Genomic DNA, 19164 nt, shown 5'->3' on the forward strand with positions numbered 1-19164 from the left:
CAGGAGCACAGCTCGATGAACTTTGTAAATAAGGGGTTGCAGCCACGAACTAGAGGGAGCATACTACCCTCTCTTCCTCTTTAGGTTCGAGTTTCCGGCGTCTTCTCGTTCGCCAACTGATTTTGTCACTGCTTATTTCATTGCAGAAGTGCCATTTTGAAGGAATATGTATACATTTCAAATAATTTAAAGAACGTTCTTTTACAATTAGAGAAACTCCCAGTATGGGACCATTCATCGGACACTTAAAAAACGCTTGAATACACAGTCACAAATTTCTCTGCTATTTTCATGAAAAATCTGTCAAGCATCGCACTATAAAACGTTTTACTTTAGAATGAAATATCACTCATTTCGAGTGAACGCGCTTCAAACTCATTTTGATATCGAAAACGTGACGATGAAAGAGTCGCGAGCCGAAAAGGTTAGCAACGCTGAAAAATTCAAAGGGATTCCTCGCGTGGGTGGCGCATGAAACGTTATTTCCCTTTTATTTCCGGCAAAGGGGAGCGAAGCGATAAAATCGACAAAAAGAGAGGGTAAATCACCTCCAAGGGTAAAAGGGGTGAGAATCGACCCTATATGGCCATTGTTTTATGCAGCCAGGCCGCTTTCGATCCCCTGCGCAACAATCATCTCGATCTGAAAACAATCGCGATTTCTCCTTTGTCCGGTCAAACGCAGGCTGCTCGCGCTTTTGACACCCGGTACACACCCCCTAATGACCGACGTCGCTTATTTAATAGACGACACTGCACCGAGAAATCGATACAATCTGCGCTGCGCCGTTTGCAGTACGGATATTTATTGGCATGCGTGTTTGAAATTGCGAAATTGAACTTCCTGATCCGTTGATCCGCGACAACATTTGATAAATTCGGTGCATTTCTCCGGATATTATTACAGCAAGAAAATACTACAAGAAGAAAAGAGAAATTTTAATATAGAATTTGGGATTTGAATATTTCTAAAGTTGAAATAAGGAATACAAATTTGAGAATTTGAAAAAAAATTTTAATTTGAAATTTCAGATCTTGAATTCGTAATCCGAAGAGTTTAGACATGAACGTATGTTTAGACGAAATATATTTTTTAACGAAAGATTTTTGTTTTCATACTTTAGATGTTCCGGACAAAAACATTGTCGTTACAACCTCACCACCGAACAACCAGGTGCTGTTTACTGGAATCCTGCCACTTTGCAGTTAAAGTACGCATGCATTCCTGGTAAGTACTTCCAAAAATTAAATTAACACATACATAGGCATGAACAAAGCAATAATCCTTTCAAAGTAATATGTAATATCTCCACGCTCTGAATAGCTCTATAGAACTTATCGCACGAGAAGCAGGAAGCACCTGCATTCCGGTTTCTGTTTCTCACGTGTATATTACCTTCCTGCTCATAGAACATAGACAATCGATTGTCAGTCACGTTCAATCGATAATCTTCAATCTTGATAATCCAGAAAAATATACCATCTTTAGATGGAAGCTAAAGAATGAATGCTATGTCACGTACGATACGTTCATTTTTTTGTATCTTTCAAAACCATTTGTTATCCACGAACTTCGTGAAAATTAATTTCTAAGTCATTTATAATAAGAAAATATTCTGCTTATCCGAGTAAAAGTTTCTCAATTTTCTCATTTTTGTATGATGTAATTTCCCACCAAAAATTACGTATGTAAACAAATTTTCCTTTTCTTCAAGGTCACATAAAACTTGTCAATAAATAAAATTCGTGCATTTGTGCTAAAATAAATTTCCCTTTTATTTCTTTTCAACGTCGCGTACCGTTTCCTATAATTTTCTAAAACATTCCGAGACTTATACAGAACACGTGATGCATTCAATGCAATTCCAACCTTCGATTTCAAAAGATTAAAACTTTCGCCCAAAAGTTTCATAATAGCCAACAATCCGCTTGGAACATGACAACGTCTCATAATGAATGGTATGTGGCGCGCGACAAAAGGTAGAAATTCCTGAAGGACACGCTAATCCCACGTTTCTATGCAACTGCGCGTACCCTGAGTTCGTAATATACGCGAAAAAGGATCATTGAGTACAGAACGAAGGTCCTTGTATCCCTCGCGAATTACAGTCGTTGAGCACCTTTTCAATCGTACCAGCTTTCTACTTCAACTTTATAACGATCCTTCCACGATTAGCTACAATAGTATTATATACGGTAAAAGCATCAACAATTATTAAAAATGAAAAACTAGAATTTTTATATCAGAATCAAATACACCTGGAAACGTAGCCTTTAGTTATGGGGTAAATTAAATATTCTTTGCATTACTTATGTACTGTTGCATATATCGTCAAAATTACTGTGAACCATTTTATCCTACACTGCGACAAATTCTCCACTATTACTCTTAATATGATAAAGAAGTTATAAACAAACTATTATAAATAAACTATTTTCAACCGTCAACGAATTTCTAATGACCTATTATAGCAGCTGATGCAGATGTGGACGATCACTTGCAAGAGAAAAAATTGGAAGATAAATAAGCTGCACATTGACTGTGTTACAAAAGAATCTATGGTTTCATGATCGAAAGATAAAGTTACACGGTCGTGTTTCTGCGTCATAAATTACTCCTAACACACCAAGAATAATATACGCGCTTCGTCTCTATTACTACACTAACACTACTACAGTACAACAGTAAAAAAATTACTGCTTATAAAATCACAATTCACGACAGAAACGCTGATTATAAAAACTAAACCCCATGTCAAAAATACATGTCACGTAATTCACATCTTCAACGCGAAGACGTGAAACTTCTAGTTCGATAAAACAGCAATTTTACCCTTTCGAAAGAATAAAAGCTCGAAAAGAACGAAATTACGAGACAACGAGACAACTTCTTCACGGTGGGAAAGGTGGGAAGGGCCAGGCCACCCCTTCGACGCCCTACAACCGGTATCAACCCCCTCCAGGTGTAGATATTCTCCGGTCGGTTCGCCCCTCCGTTGAAAAGTGGGGCAAGGACACCCTCGGTCAGACCGAACGTCGCACAATGGTGGCCAGAGTCACACTCAAAATCGACAAATGGACCGAAACGAATGCAGATGTTGATCCGCGTCCTTCTGCCGGTAAAAGTGTCGTCATTTCGTGTCTCTATAACTAACAATGCTCCCAGAAGCTCGATGGTTGGTGGCTGGCAATTCAATTGAGTCGAATCGAATGGGAGAAAGTAGGGTTTCCTCGTGTTAAAGCTTTCCTTCCTCGTTCATATATTAGGGAAGAAACTTAATTTTCTTTCCACCCTCGGTGAAACAGCTAAATCGTAAAAAAGGAATATATATGGTTGTACATACATCGACAGTATGTTGTTCAGTTTTTCTTTTATTCTTTAGATATATCAGCTTGAATTTATACGATTTTTGGCGGTTGTTTCAGAGGCTGCCGTGAAGAAATATTGCAACGAGGAGCTGAAGGTGGTCCCTGGCGAGGGTGGTTTCATAAATTCACCGGGTTATCCGCTCTACTACCTCGGTGAAAATACGTGCGGCTGGACCTTCAGGTCGGCTCCTGGGCACAGGATAGTCCTGACGCTTCACGACCTGAATATCCGGGGTGAGTATCGATCCCAATGAGCTTCCCTCGCTACTCTTCTGACCCTCCGATTAACTCATATGGATCTTGTATGGAATTGATTACGAAATCACGAGCTGTGACGATATATTTTGCCAAGGGAAATAAACGAGCTTCGAGAACGCATTAGTATTTAATCGGCATTTAAGAAGATCAAAATACGTGCTTGAGATATAAGCTTTATATCTGTGAAATTTAATCTTTTAATCTTCTTTTCTGTTTTATTTGGGATTCGTATGAAGAAGCTAAATTTCAAATTTAGATTAGGAATTGAAACTGAAAGAAGAACTGTGAAAAAATTATTTCCGTTAAATTATTATGTATTGTACTGCACAATGTTATTGCAATATTTTTTATAATATGAATAACGAAAGAAGATAATTAAAAATATAAGCTTGTATTTGGATAAAGGATGGTGAAAAATATGAGCAATAAAATGTTCTAACTGTTTCAGAACCTGAATCGGATGGAAGTTGCGTAGACATTCTAAGGGTGCGGGAAAAAGGAAAAACGTTGTTCGAGAATTGCGGTACCGCGGCTGGCGTCAAGGTCATCTCAAATTCGAATGTAGTTACCCTCGACCTTGTCGCCACGAAGAAGCTATACACGGCACGAGGATTCTTCTTGCAATATCAAGGTCGGTCTAACCTTATGAGCACAACGGTAATGTGCTTCTTTTATCTATTTTCTTTTTGCTTGAAATCAAACCTCTCTGAGAAGGATGGAACGCGATACGCATAAACGTTCACAATTACGCAAGGAATCTCTCATCCAGAAATAATGTTGACGAGTCTACTTGTTAACACACGTCTGGCTACCTTCGCGTTTTGCTTGACTAATCTTTGTTCTTCATTAAGTACTATATTTTAATATGATTTATATTATCATACATATTATCGAGATTCTAAATACAGAGTCCTTCATTAAAATGTATTATTTACTGTCTGTAAATATTTACTTGCATCGTATAATTTTACGCTCATCCGTTGTCAATTACTATAGCAATCTTGTATAGAGTATAATCTCCATGTTTGCTTTCAGCTACATAAATAATATAAATACAATAACAGTACATGATTAAAATCATAAAACATAGTCGTCAAGATGTTAACATATCAATTAATTATCATTTGACACGATGACTAGAGACAGCAACTCTATAGATTGGTGATAATAAATGTTTTAGTGCTAGCCTGTCCAGATGTCTCAGCACCCAACGGAAGTTACGTATTGAATGGTACTTTGACTACGAAAACCTTTTTGTGCAAATTCGGCACCGTATTCCCTGACAGCAAAGAAAGAACAAGGATACTGGAGTGCAAGAACGGCAAGTGGAATGAGAGTGTCATCAACATGCCGAGTTGCATAGGTAACCGCGATTCCCTTTTTATCAACGTATCTTTGCTTGCATGTAGCATACCGTTAACTTAGGAAATTAATGCGATACATCTAGCTAACTATATGCAAATAATTTCTATATATTGCATAATTTAAGAGTTTAATATTATATGTGGTTCATGGAAGTTGAATCATCCCCTAGTAACACATCTTAATTAATATCAGAATTTAATCAGGACGTCGATCTAAAAAGCCACTAGAGAATTATTTACAAATTTCTCATAATTATATATATATGTTACAACTAATTTCACTAAATTATTAGTTAAAAGAAAAACATGTAGGATAAGATCGACAACAATTTTGTGTGTACTTTTCATAACAGTTTAAGCTATGTAAACTGTAAACCAATTCCAACATAACTCTGAGAAAATATCGAATCACCTTCCATTTACCAATATTCACTATTGACCAAACAGTAAGCCGATGTTAATGCCTTCGTAAAAAAAAATATGAACAATTTATGGCGGTCATGGCGCTCGAATCGCTAGCTACGTCCCTCACGGGCCTCCCGGGAACCCATGGCTGCCCATTGCTTTCGAAAGGTGAAGCTTGTGGTGGGGGATATCGTGGTGAACGGCGGGGACATAGGAAGAGGGGTTGACGGTGCGCGGGAGACGGGGCGGGAAGAAAGAAAAAGACGGAGGGAAAGAATCTTAGGGCGGAGAAGTATTCGTGAAGGCACCATACATCGGTAGCGTCGCGCACGTAACGACGCCAGTCGTCTCGACGCCACGTGTCTCCTCGAAAAAATCGCTTGAAAACCAATTTCCTGTGCGAACAAACTCGATCGTGTTTTTCGGTCGAATTATATTTTCACTCAATTCATCGTTGCTCGATTGACCAGTGATATCGATCTGGAAACACTGATATTTGCGAAACGACAACGAAGAAGAGAGTAACACGCATTCAACCATTTTTACGTCATTTCAACACTAACAGGTAATTTTTTAGTAAACTTTTATAGAATAGATACCTTTTATCGTGTTTTTTTAACTTTGTTTAATGGCGTATTTTGTGGAAATTATTTATCGTTTCCCGGAAACCGCGAGTTACGAACGAAAAACATAAACCCAATGATAAAGCACACTCCGACACAATAAATCAACGTCCAAAGACCTATCCGTATTTCTTTGCTATCGTTTTTATTTTCCTATGTTCGTTTCTCGCGATTGACAGCAAACCAAAATTTCGCGTTCGAGTGAATAAAAGATGCTATATGTATACGCGGGATCAGATCCATCTTCCGCTCGAACTTTCGTAGCCGAGCGGAAATGTGAATTAATTAACGGCACCCCAGGTCTTTCTTCACGCTGCCAACCGGGTCTTTAAAACGTGATGCGTTCAGCGGATTATTAATTATTACCCTCATGTTCTCTCGCTGACGGGACACCTCCTTATTCTCGAGTAAACCTCTTCAAATTTACACTTCTGCTGACGTCGCCATAAATTTGAGAATCGTATTACACATACTTGTAGAAATATGGAATTCTCTATTAAATAATTATGTATGTTCATCCATTCTTCGTTTTATAGATAAAATAACGAGTTGAAAATCACAGTGATGTATTTATATCAATTTATCTAAACTTAGTTAAAAATAAAATTTGATTTTATACTAATTCCTAAATTCTCAGAATTTAAGATCTAAAATTCTAGATTTTCATTTTTACTAATTATCCAAATTGTCTAAATCCCTAGATTTCTCGGATTTAAATATTTTATTCCTGACATAACTTTTTATAAAACGAAAAAGGACTTCAATCTGATCTAGCCTTTTATCATCAACACTAACGGTTGTATAAACATTGATATTTACCTTCTATCTGAAACTTTTCGTAATCGCGTGATTGGCGCACGCGTTATCGACCCGACACGGCTTCCTCCCGAAAATCGACCGATCTCAGTGACGATACACTACCGTTAATTCGGCTGGTCGCCGCTGAATGAGAACAAGTTCGCTGTTGAACAGCTGCGAGCTAAAAGAAAAGTTCTGCGTGTAAAAAAAGATTGCCTGAACCTTTTCGGTAGCTTTTCACGGCTCTCGAACAAAGGAGATCGGGAAGAATGTGTCTGTCCAATGTTCTTTTGTGCGGCCCTCCATTCACGTCGATAATAACTTCGTCGGGCCCGGAAGGAGTTTCCTCTCGTGAGAATATCGAAAAATTTTCGCGCGCAGGCTTTTACCAACCGTAAGAAAATGCCCGCGAGATTATTACCTTTCTTATACGAGAAACTTGGAATTTAAAAGCAATAGAACGAGGCCAAGTGGCTTGTATACCGTAACGGTGATTGAATTTCCAAGGAGAAGATTGTTAGCAGTAGAATCGATCTCCTTTTTTTTGTTAGAACAGTGAAAGCATTCATGGAAGGCCATTAATGATGATTCTATAGATCGGAGAAAAGAAATGGAAGGATAATAGCTAAGTAGTTTAGTATCGCGTACGTTTGTATTTGAAACTCGCTCGAGGCGAGTTGCTGGGATAGAAATTAAAATGCCTACTATTTTTGGTAGAATTTGAAAGAAAAAACCTTCTAGTCGAAAGACAATGAGTGTATTGTCTATAGATTTGCTTCTCCAGGTCATATGCTGATGAGTACGTTCTCTTTCCATTTTGGCAGTGAATTCCAGAAATATATATTCTAACTCAGAGGTAGAACGGAAAGATATATTGATATTAGTATTTCATTTACGAAATAATCGAGTATTTTAATTAGGTTCTAAAAATCAATTCAAATTATCGCTATATTCCCGCGCAAACAGTCAGCGTGTCAATTTTTCGCTGCCTATATCGTTCCGGCAAGAGAAAGAACTTTCGAAATTTCCTGCGATACAGCTATACGGACACACGTTCACGTGTATCACATCTGCATACATTCCAAACGAATGCATAATTTAAGGTATATGCAGTTTTGGTTAGTAGTGTGGTTACACGAACGTGAAACGTGAAAAGGTGGCAGTTCGTACTCGTCGTGCTGGTGGGGAAGAACGAAGAGTAGGGGAAGACAGCGATGAAAGTGGAAGGAGTGATCACCCCTATCGCCTCCCCACTACTTCTGTCTCCTTCCACGCGGAGATAATTTTAGAATCGACAAAATAAAACATTGGGTTGCACATGTTCACTCAGCAGCTGAGACTAAATTGAACTTCGAAAAGGCGAATTGGAAGATCTATTAATTCAGTTTATGCAACTTTAGATCCTTAATTGTAATCAATGGTTTGTTTGGATCCAAAATAAAATACATTTGATGATTTAGAAAATAAAGAGAAAGATTATGTAATGAAAAATATCTCAGTTGTTTTGTAATCGATATGTAATTATAAATATTTTTTATTTATAACTATTAATAGTAGTAAAGAGCATTACAAAATTAATAACGAATGGAAATATGATATTATGCTTTCAGGCGATCTAGAATTTTGAACAGACATTAACGTAATTAATATGGATGAGGCGTCAACTAACGCTTGATACCACGCTAGTATAATACATACAAATTATTTTCTACAGTTCGCGTTTCAAAGTTTAACCAGCTGACTTAACGAGCGCGCAATAAATTATAAATAGAATCTCATTTATATTTTCCGATATATGCATTTTGTCAGAAATGATTTAACAGCAATATTTACATAAATTCTAGGAAAGACTTACAAAAAAATAACTTAATAATCCAAAACAAAATTTTCTGAAAATCCAATAGAAATCCCCAATATAGAAATACTAAGAAATGTATATGTACAAATAAAGGAATTATTGAACAGAAAAGAAACGCCAGGTTATGCAGCTCAATCATAAAAAAGAAGTAATATCGAAGGAACGTCATGCAATGGTCGTGATAGGAAAGGTGATCGAATTGAAAGAGGACAGCTTGTTTCATCCTGAACAGAATTCGCGTGGGTGGTGGTAGAAAAGGAATATCGTGGTGGGGATAACGGTTGCCCCTGTTTATTCCCCCACCAGGCTCACTAGTGTTTCTATCTCTATCTCTCTACCCTCACCACGATGAGGTTTCTCTGAAGTAGGGAAGGTTCGTGTCCAGTCGTCGTCGGAGTTTCTGATAGTAGAACCACGCGACTCTTGCCGTCTTATCGCCTCTTGCTTTTTATCAATGGAGAGCTCGTGTCACCGTCTTTCACGTTTACGTACGCACGCCTCGCGATTACGCTCAACGACGCACGCGCGATATCGTGAGGAAAAAAGAAACAGACGCTCTGGACGTCCGATTCCAAGGGAGATCAGCACGGAATCCTGCCCGTCGCGTTTCTGGACGACGGAGAGTTTCTCGCAATTCGAAGGAAAGTCGATGGAATAAAACAAGCCGGTTCAAAGGCCCACGGTGTGTGTGTCACTCCGATTGGTTATATAGCTTCGTTCGAAGCCTGGCTTCGGTTTCTTCTATTCGATATATCGAATATATTGCATCTCGGATCGAACGCGCCAGGAAAAGAGAATTCACTTGGAGGGCTTGATACACTATATAGGAAAAGAGGAGCGACGTGATCTTTGCTGTCTAATTTATCGGTGAAAGAGTATTCAAGCCCAGGTCAAGCGGAGGAAAGAAAAAGAACCGTTTGAGAAACCGAATCGCGGCTTGTACGGTCTACTCAGCTAGTTTAGGCTGGCTTTACTCTGATGGAGTTGGACAGCCTGCCTCGACCGAGAAGAATATCGTTTATGGCACGAATTTAATCCGCTTCGATCTCTATCGCTCTTTTGACGCTCTCGTTTCGTTACCGAAAAGAGAAAAGAAAAGAAACCAGTTGTGGGGAAAGTCAAGTAATATTTTGATTGATACTGAAACGTTCTACCAAGCTTGGTATCGTTTCAGGAAATTGCCTGTACTTTCAATCAGCCCGTTTAAGAATCGATAAAAAATATTCGTAAAAATATTGTATCGAAACTAAATGCAAGTTATATTTACTAGAAAAATAAATATAAAGAGGAATTCAATGATTAAAAGGAGTTTTCAAGGGATTCTTAAATTATAGAAACAGAACTAACTAAAGATAAATCAGATTCCAATCGAAACCACGAACAATAATTTGCTCGAATCTAGTAATATATTTCGAGGGAAGGTATTTTTGAGGGCGTATTTTTGAAGATGATCGTCAAGCAGAGCCAGAGAGTCTACCGAGAGTAAATTAAGGCTGAACAGAGTTCAATCGAAAATCAGTCCTTGAATTTGATGCGTGGTACGAAAATAGTTTAAATAGGAGAAAGGTGCGCCTGTTAAAGAACGCGTTTACTTTTGAGGACGCCATAATTACGTTCCATGCTTTCAGTATCTGGAAAAACATTGGATATATTTACTTTGTTCGGTGCAAATTAAACATCGGAAATCTGATCCAGAATAACAACAGACAGGATTTGATCTAAATCTGTACTTTACGGAAGAATCCGTGACCAAGAGAAATTTAAAGGGAAAGATCAATAAAATAGGACAACTTTAATCGGACGATCTACCATAAAAACGACACACAAGTACACACATTAAAAGCAGGTATTGCAAATTTTCTTATGACGACACAGAATGCCTTCTGCTCGTGCACATTGTATGCTATATATACGTTACAAGGTTACGAGGAAAAAGAAACACGCTGCACAGTAAACGTAAAAAGACAACGTAAATACACCGTGTATTATACATAACAGAGAGGAGAGATTCGTGCAACGGAATCGAAGGAAAACTTGCACCGTTGTGCACGGCTCATCTCTCCTTTTTACTCGACTTTTAATAACTGTCTCTCTCTTTTTCTCTGTAACCACGATCTTTCTCTTCCTTCGAATTTCCCGAGCAGGCGAGCCAATTGACACAACGTATTTATCGCGGAACAAGGTCGCTTTTTAAACACGGCAAACATACGTTCCGCAAAAATCGCACAAAATTTATCGTCACACAAAAAAGTAATTGCACTAATATTACGAATTAATTTCATGATTAAAATAGAAACGTTTCTTGACATCATTGTAGGTAATAGATAATTTTATAGGAAGAATTTAAAAGGAAAATTGTTTTAAGAAATTGATTTTGATAGAAATTATTAGATTTTTAGGGAACAGAGTGTAAAAGAATTCCAAAGAAAATTGGAGTTTTCTTGACGAGAAAAGAGTATGTATACGGTAGATGTATCCAAAAACAGTTCTCGTGTATACAAAGATTGACGAATGTGTATTCCAGGAAAGAGGGGATAAGGATAGGCCATGTGGCGTCGTTAACTCAGGATCGTGTATATCGTTCCTGATGCCCTGTACGAGTTACATATTTATAATTTTTCAGTCAATTATGTTATGTTATTTTATAATTGATTAATTTAAACAATGTGCTTGGATGAGCTTCTTTAAACATATTTTTGATTGGATCTTAATTGATATTCCTAAGGCTTTATGAAAACATAATCAAATGCCTTTAACATTATCAGTTTTATTTTTTCTTTTTTGCAGTTATTAAAAACATATAGATTCCATTAGCGTAACTAATATTAACTTGTTTGAAACTCTAACTAAATCTGAAATGTGATTATATACATCTGTTTTATTTTCATCATATACCTTTAATCATAATTATTTATGTACAGTACGTTTAAATACGTTAGAAACTGTTTGTTCTATCATTAATATTATTATATAAATATAATTCCCCGATCAAACCATAGGATTGAAAAGCCATCAGAATTCCTGGACCTTGTAGGAGGTCGCGCATTTCGTACGCTCTAAAATGGTTCCAAAATGGTGGGAGGTGTAGCGTCAGATGGTGGGGTACTGAATACAAAGAAAAATGCATTGGTTCACGAAGACAAGTGATAAGGCATAACAAGTACAATTTTCTTCGTTCATTTTTTTTCCAATATATATCCGCTTCTTTTTCTACTCGCAGCTCGACCCGGGGTCAAAGAGCATCGTAGTTGTGAACGAATGAAGGCATCGCACCGCACCGTCCCGTCACGCCACGCGTTTCTCGCTGATGATAAAACCGATGGAATAGCGGCGATCTTGCTCAGTTTGTCCCTACTGCTCCGTGCGTCTTCTACAAGCCGCTTATCGGGACTATGGCGAGAAACGATTGTGTCTTTTCTCTACGACTCACGTTGTTTTCCAACTTCTGGAAAACTAATCGCAAATAACAGCTAATCTCCGATATTGGTATCTTAACTTTCATTAGCTTCCATTAAAAATAATCGAGAAGTCGTGTTATAAAGAGAAGTGTTATAACCGGTGTTGTTACTCATTCGTATATAAGGAAAAGAACAAACTAAAGTAAATACACCGCCTCCTCGAAGTATGTAATTCATTCAACGGAGAAGTTACATCTCGAATTATTTATCTTATTTGAGAAGTCTCGAGTGTCGCCGTGCGTGGCGCGGGCGGAATGAAACTTGGCCTCCTGAGCGACTAACTGTTCCGAAGGAATCGATCTTCGATATCGACTAGGTTCGTTGCTTACCTATGAATTTCCTGTTTACCCAGTCGACTTAAAATGACTTGATCGATTGGGAACACCGGAAGTCTTCCGTTCAGACTCCTTGACACATTCGTAAATTCGTGATTTTACATAGAGTGAACAGTAAAATAATTGAATAATAAACGGTAATTTACTACCGATTGTGATCGTGTTCCGAGTGTGATAAAAATAAAAATAATTTAATAGACAGTCGTTTGACACGGCCCATCATTTTTTAAGAGCGATAGGAAACTGTGATATATATAAAATAGAAATAAATATATAGCGACAAGAAGGAAAAATAGGGGAAAAATATAGAGAAAGAGAGAGATCGTGAAATAAAAGACAGAGACAAGAGAGAGGAGAGGCTTTGGGGAAAGACTCCAAGCCAGAGTGGTTTAAACACGAGCTCACTGATACTATAGTAGTACAGTTCGAAGAGTGAGCAGGAGCTATCCGTTTAACCAAAGTGTCGTACAGGAACGCGTTATGGTGGTGTCTAGCAGCTGACAGCGCGCGGCCATACACGAATTCGGGTATAAGAGGGGATCGACGAACGAGCTTCTTGCCGATTGCTTCACCATGATACGAATATTCGCAGACACCTTCAGGAATTTAATAAGTGAGTGTCCTGGAGATACTGTGCGTTAAATCTCATTTATAACTGCGACCATTCGTCGAAAGTAACAACATTGCTAGCTTTTAATGTGTTAACCGGGAAAAACCAGTTATCTGATTACTAGGATTTTTAATTTTTTGAATATAATAATAATGATTCCTTTATTCATAGAAACTTTTCAGCGTATTATTACATTTCTGTATAAACTAAATTACGTCGTATATATATTTAGAAGAAATCGATCTATCTGATACTGATTTGTTTCTATTAACCTTAAATTTCGTAATTATAGGATTTTCTGATTAAAGAATGGCCCGGTTAATAGATGTATATCATCAATTATATCAATTTATATCATCATCATATAGATTTATATCTTCAAACGAACGATGACGAAATATCTAATTTTATTTTGTGATTTGTCAGTACAGTGCACAACGTTATTCATTAACAATTTAATTTAAAAATTGGTCTACCAACCGTATTGTTCGAAAAATCAACTGAGAATCTCATTCTTTATCTGTTAGTTACATAACGGTTTGTTTTTCCATTGATTGATAGTAGATTATTGTAGATATAATCAGAGACATATACAAATCATTCTTACACTCATCTAGAATAATCTTCTTTTTAAGTAACACGGAAAAGACAAATTATTGGAACACCTTGAATCGAATAACTGGTTTTAACTTGTTGACATTGATATCAAAAAATCAAGCGAGATAGACGGAGAAATAGTTGGTAAAATCAAATAATCTGACGGAGAACAGTCATTTCTTTCAGCGATCATCGCTTGCAAGTAACGAAAATGAGAAATGTTGCATCAGTTTGTTTCGCTTCATTAAGCCGCTGAACGCCGCTTTCGAAGTTGACATGCTCGCACGTTAACAAAGTCCATGTAGCGGTCATATTAATCAAATTATTTATACCGTATACAAGATCTGCGATGAACATTATCACACAGAATTACGTGAACGTATTTGTATTCGGACAAAACATGATCGTATCTGAAATGATGTTGATTACGTCATTATCCTACGTATACTCAAACATAAAAAAAGAAAGCTAACAGAGATATTTAAGAGAAAAAAAAAACAATATTTTAAGTGAAACATATTTCTGTATGATAATTGAACGAGGCTCGATTTTACGTCAGCCGCTGTTAGGAAGATCTAACCATTCTGTCCTGAATAATTTTCAGCTGACATTGCACATAATCTATAGAAATTTCGTTTGACCGTCTCCAATAATTTTACTTGACTCAACAGAAAAATTGTCCGTCTTTATGTTATATAATTTCACGATGTATAGCGAATGGCCAATTATTCGTTAAGATCGTCACTCTATTTCGACTTCTATTCTCTACAATAGAGTCTACGCAACTTTATCTCAAATTGCATTCAGTTATTGACGAGCGAAAAAAGAAGAACGAAGCTAAGTTCACGAGTTCACCTTGTGCTCGTCTTATCGACCAGAAAGGAAGCTTTTCCTCCGACATTGTTTCTCGGCACGCCTTTTATCGACGATTTCCATCAGTCTCTTACGCGCACATGATCAATTGCTGCCTTTTTCTTTCAGTATTCTCCAACCTTCTCCTACGGCACGTAGTATACGTGACTGATGCAACGTATCGAGACTCGTTCTAAATTCTCCGCTCTTCCGCACCGTCTGAATTTGTACACATATTCTGCAGACAGCTTTTCATGGCCTTTGTACTCAGGTCTAAAATTAGGCGAATAATATGACGCAGTATCAAACTTCCGATCATAAATTCGTCTATTCTCGTATAGTTCAATTGACGTCCCCCCTCCCCCTCCCCTTATTGCGATCAGAACGATTCTTCTTCGTTTTACGTCACGAGTGACGATCGATTCGGCTCGATTCTCACCGTTGAGGGTTGTAGAAAAAAAGTGGAGAAAATTTTCAGCTGGCAAGAGGCTGAGGTACGTCAATGGATTGCAATTTGAATCTTCATTCCCGGGAGAGGTACGGGATATAATTCTAGAGAATTATAGATAGAATTGAGGATGACGTAAGCTTTTTCTTCCAAGAGATGCAACTCGAATAATAACGGATTGAAAATCACGGTGATATAGATCAAGGTACTAAGAATTTGGATTTCGTCTCGTATTTCACGTCAGTCGCGAAAACTTCACTTTGGTCACATTTTGTAATTAATCGAGTTATACATTTATTCCGCGTGATAAATTTTCGTGATTTGGAAAAATGTAACGAATTCCTTATAATAGTAAACACGGAATATTTTACAAACATAACACTTGATTGCATCTTCCATTTGTTATGGATGATATATTCGAGCAATTTGATCAAACTGTTTTCTCCATCGTGAAAGCGAAGTCGTTTAATTGAACAATCCACGCACGTGTGCGGCTAGAATCGCCGAAAGTTGAGCTGTAAGACGTCAAAATGGCGAAGAACAACATTCGTGTGACCAGCACGAGAGCTATTAATTTTTCGCGTCAACTAGGAAGTATGCGATTCTAGGTTGCCAACTTTAGGTACAAGCGATTAAACTTTAAAGCCATCTAAACTTTTTAACTATTGCTGGAATCTCTACGAAAGCTCTGATATCAATTGTTATCGTTCTTCTCCATTTTGTTCAACACTCGTCGATATTAATTTCATATTCCATTTCATTTTCATGTTGTTCAATTTTTACGCAAGATTTGTTACGCAAGATACAGTTTCGTACGAGATAACTATAAAACGAGGAGCCAAGTTTCAGAAACTTCCTTTGTAAGTTGATAAATATATAAGCGCGAAACCACAAGCGTTTCCTTTCCAACGTTATAAACACATTCTGCCCGTTACAAAGTTTGGCAAGAATGTTTCACAAGAACAAAAAGATTCGATTCTTACTTTCGAAAGAAAGTATCTTGCCATAACTTACTTTGTCAATAACTCTCGTGGGCTCGTTTTTCCCTATTAACCCTTGTGACATTCGAATTTTCATATTTCAATCTTACATATTTCTACCGTGAATAGTAGTCGAATTTTTAATACAATCTATACAAACTATAATAATATAATAATACAATATAATAATTACATAAGTAGATAGTGAATTTTGTTGAATTAATTCTATATTTATATCAGAGTCTTTTGTGATTACTTCCATTATAACATAATCTCTCAAGTTTATTTCTTTATCCAGTATGACGTGTAGGCTTCCTGTTAATTGATCCTTGAAGATTTGTCCATAAGAGGAGCTGGTCACGATCGTGCTGTTCTCTGAAACGATTTTGCGTCTCACTCGAGGAAACATTCGGGTCCATAAGTGCATCTCGTCCGGTCGGTCGCTCTCAAGGATTAACTAAGTTAGAGGGTTAGCGACAATTGTGGCTCATTGTACGACCACTGAAGAGACCCTTCATTGGAGTACTTGAAACGCACCCGTTTCAGTCCGTTCCAGTACCTCGAAGAACCTAGTCAATGGATGAAAATTTACTGAAACTCGTGTTTCCAACTATCTCCGAATCGCTTTAATCGGTCCTATTGAAAGTTTCAATCGGTAGTCAGTGACAAGAATCAATTTGCCTTTTCATGGAATGTATCCGCTGATTGAACAGGTATAGTTTGCAAGACGTATTGTGAAATTTTATTAAGCACACTGATTTATCTTCTGATTCAAAGTACTGTAAGGAATTCCATTTTTGTGGACCCTGTTTATTGGATGGAAATTTTGATTCATTCGTTAAAGACTAACGTTAATGCAACATTTCATTTGCAATTTTTTTTTTTTATATTTGTATTTATTAAATTCTGTTTTTTTAAATATTGCGGCTATAAAAAGGAATTCCAACGACTCGGTTGATATCCTCCCTACCAGTAGTGTTGTTCACTGTTTGAGGAATTATTGAAAATTAGTCGATTTGACGAACTATGTATTTTGAAACAGAAAGTCAGTAGTACATCATATGGTCCACTTGTGAGAGATTCAATTAGTTTATCTCGTTTATGTCAAACACAAAGGATTAATTGCACTTCCTATTCATTCCCTTGATCATATTTATTAATTTATCTAGTAAAATTTAGCCAAATTTAATGTAATGAAATAAAAGGAGAAGCGGTAATAATTTCGTAGAATATCAGGAAGGACGTTCAGTTTTTCTTACATTTTTAATTCAAAGTAATCAGTTAAATTTTCTAAGCAATTGTTGTGTACTGTTATATATTTCACTTTAACGTGAGAACAGGATATTGTTTTATAAAAATATTTGCACCTAATCTTACTTGTCATCATTCAATAATACGAAATCAAAACTTCGTTTCACCGTTCTTATTTTATATACCTTTCATACGCCATTACGCTATCAATCTTCGTAACATGGATATTATTCACGGTTGCCTTTCATCTCAGCCGCTCAAAAATAAAATCTGATATCGCACGAAACATCAAAGCAATATAAATACTTATATAATATTGTTAATAATTACTACAATTATCTGTTTGTAATTACATAAATATAGAATTCGATTGGAAGAGAAAAAAAAAAAAAATAAATGCTGAAGGATTTACGACAGTTCAGATTATCGGAATATTTACTGTAAATAATATTAATATTGGAATATTAATTATTTCGCTATTTGAAAATCCTCTTGTGACTAATCATTTACTGATTTAAAGGATATGACAATACAGACGTATGTATACTGGGTGGTTGGTAACGGAAAAAATTTTTCGTTTGAGGCTTTGTTTTCGAGAAAATCGACTTTGAATTTTCGCTCGGTACGCGTGCGGTACGTTATAACGGATCTCACTGTAGATTGTTGTCTCGATGGAAAAATTAAAAAAAAAATTTTTATCCTATATTTTCGACTTCTTTTTTCGCGTAGAATCACCCCCTTTCCGCTTCCAGTTACCCTGGATATCGGCATTTTCTTATAAAAGTATCAGAATGAACTGAGATTTGATAAATAAGTTACTTAATCGACTTGCGGAGATAATATAACAAACTAATGCATACATCTTATTACTTAATAATTTTATAAATTTACAATATGATGCACTGAAAGTCTCGCGACAAACATTCGTTACGACCGTTCGCGAAAAGACGCGATCGCGAGGAAAACGCGTCAGCGAGAGGCGTAAATTCTCGCTACGATTCGGTTAATCGACGCCACGAATTAGTCGTTCCCCTGTTTCGGTTAAGATAACAGAGGTGGTTGAATGAATATGACACAGTATAGTAAGTTATATTTCACCGTTTATTCCAACAACTTATAACGAAGGCAATTACGCTGGTGCGTATGTACGAGATGAAAGAGTGACTGATCTGCGGGTGTGTATACCCGGTCGAAGGATGTTGACCGTTCGAAGGATGTAAAATCAGTGCTGTTCGGAGACGATGCTGTGGCGGAGGAAAGCTAAGGATGGGTGTGTCTAGCGCACGGGACCATCGGATTTGTTGGTGACGATTTTAGTTAAGAGAGTGAGGGAAATAGGCTTCGTTGTTAATTGGTTAAACGAAGGGTCTTAACCGCCCTCGAGAGAAAGTGGTTAGTGGGAGGAAAGTTGCATCATACGTGAGAAAAACTAACTTTCCCTTGTCAAGCTGTAGTAGACAATAGTCTTTAGAAATGCTTCGGAAACAAACGTTTGTTTGGTTTGAAGGACCTCTACTAGGAAATTCCTGAGATTTATGGAAGATACTTGAGACTATTGAGGGTACGCAGTGAGTATCCGAAGACATCTGGTTGCCATCTTGCACGCGGTGTGTGGCCTGGGCTAGGTAGAGTGTTACGCGACGTAACAAACGATTTTCCGCGATTGCTCTCGCACTTCCTCGTTTGAGAAACGGGAACGTGAACGACGCGTGGTTCCGTCGTGGATCGAAAAAATAAAACGATTACTGTGAAACGAAGCGCCGATAACCCATGTCAGATCATCGTTTCATCAGAGTCTTCGCGTATTGAACTGCGATAAACGGATCGTTCGATTCTCATGCAATCGCGTCCATTTCTTTTTTCATGCAGTATCAATAATCGACAGAGGGGACAAGGCAAAACAAGATGACAGAATTTGGTGATCTGATGCCACGATCTTGTCAATAACTCGTCGATGAT

At 37.3% G+C, this 19164-nt stretch overlaps 1 protein-coding gene across 2 annotated transcripts in view; it reads left to right on the plus strand.

The window, feature by feature from the left end:
* LOC117156824 (uncharacterized) overlaps positions 1 to 19164 on the plus strand; it is a 31625-nt gene that overhangs the window by 4599 nt on the left and 7862 nt on the right. For both annotated transcript variants that reach the window (XM_033334207.2, XM_076617989.1), the window contains exons 3-6: positions 1124 to 1227; positions 3426 to 3602; positions 4075 to 4257; positions 4807 to 4989. In XM_033334207.2, the coding sequence (XP_033190098.1) occupies positions 1124 to 1227; positions 3426 to 3602; positions 4075 to 4257; positions 4807 to 4989 (647 nt within the window). The remainder of the gene's footprint in view (positions 1 to 1123; positions 1228 to 3425; positions 3603 to 4074; positions 4258 to 4806; positions 4990 to 19164) is intronic.

This window comes from Bombus vancouverensis, chromosome 4, assembly GCF_051014615.1.
Source record: "Bombus vancouverensis nearcticus chromosome 4, iyBomVanc1_principal, whole genome shotgun sequence".
NCBI classification, from domain to species: Eukaryota; Metazoa; Arthropoda; class Insecta; order Hymenoptera; family Apidae; genus Bombus; species Bombus vancouverensis.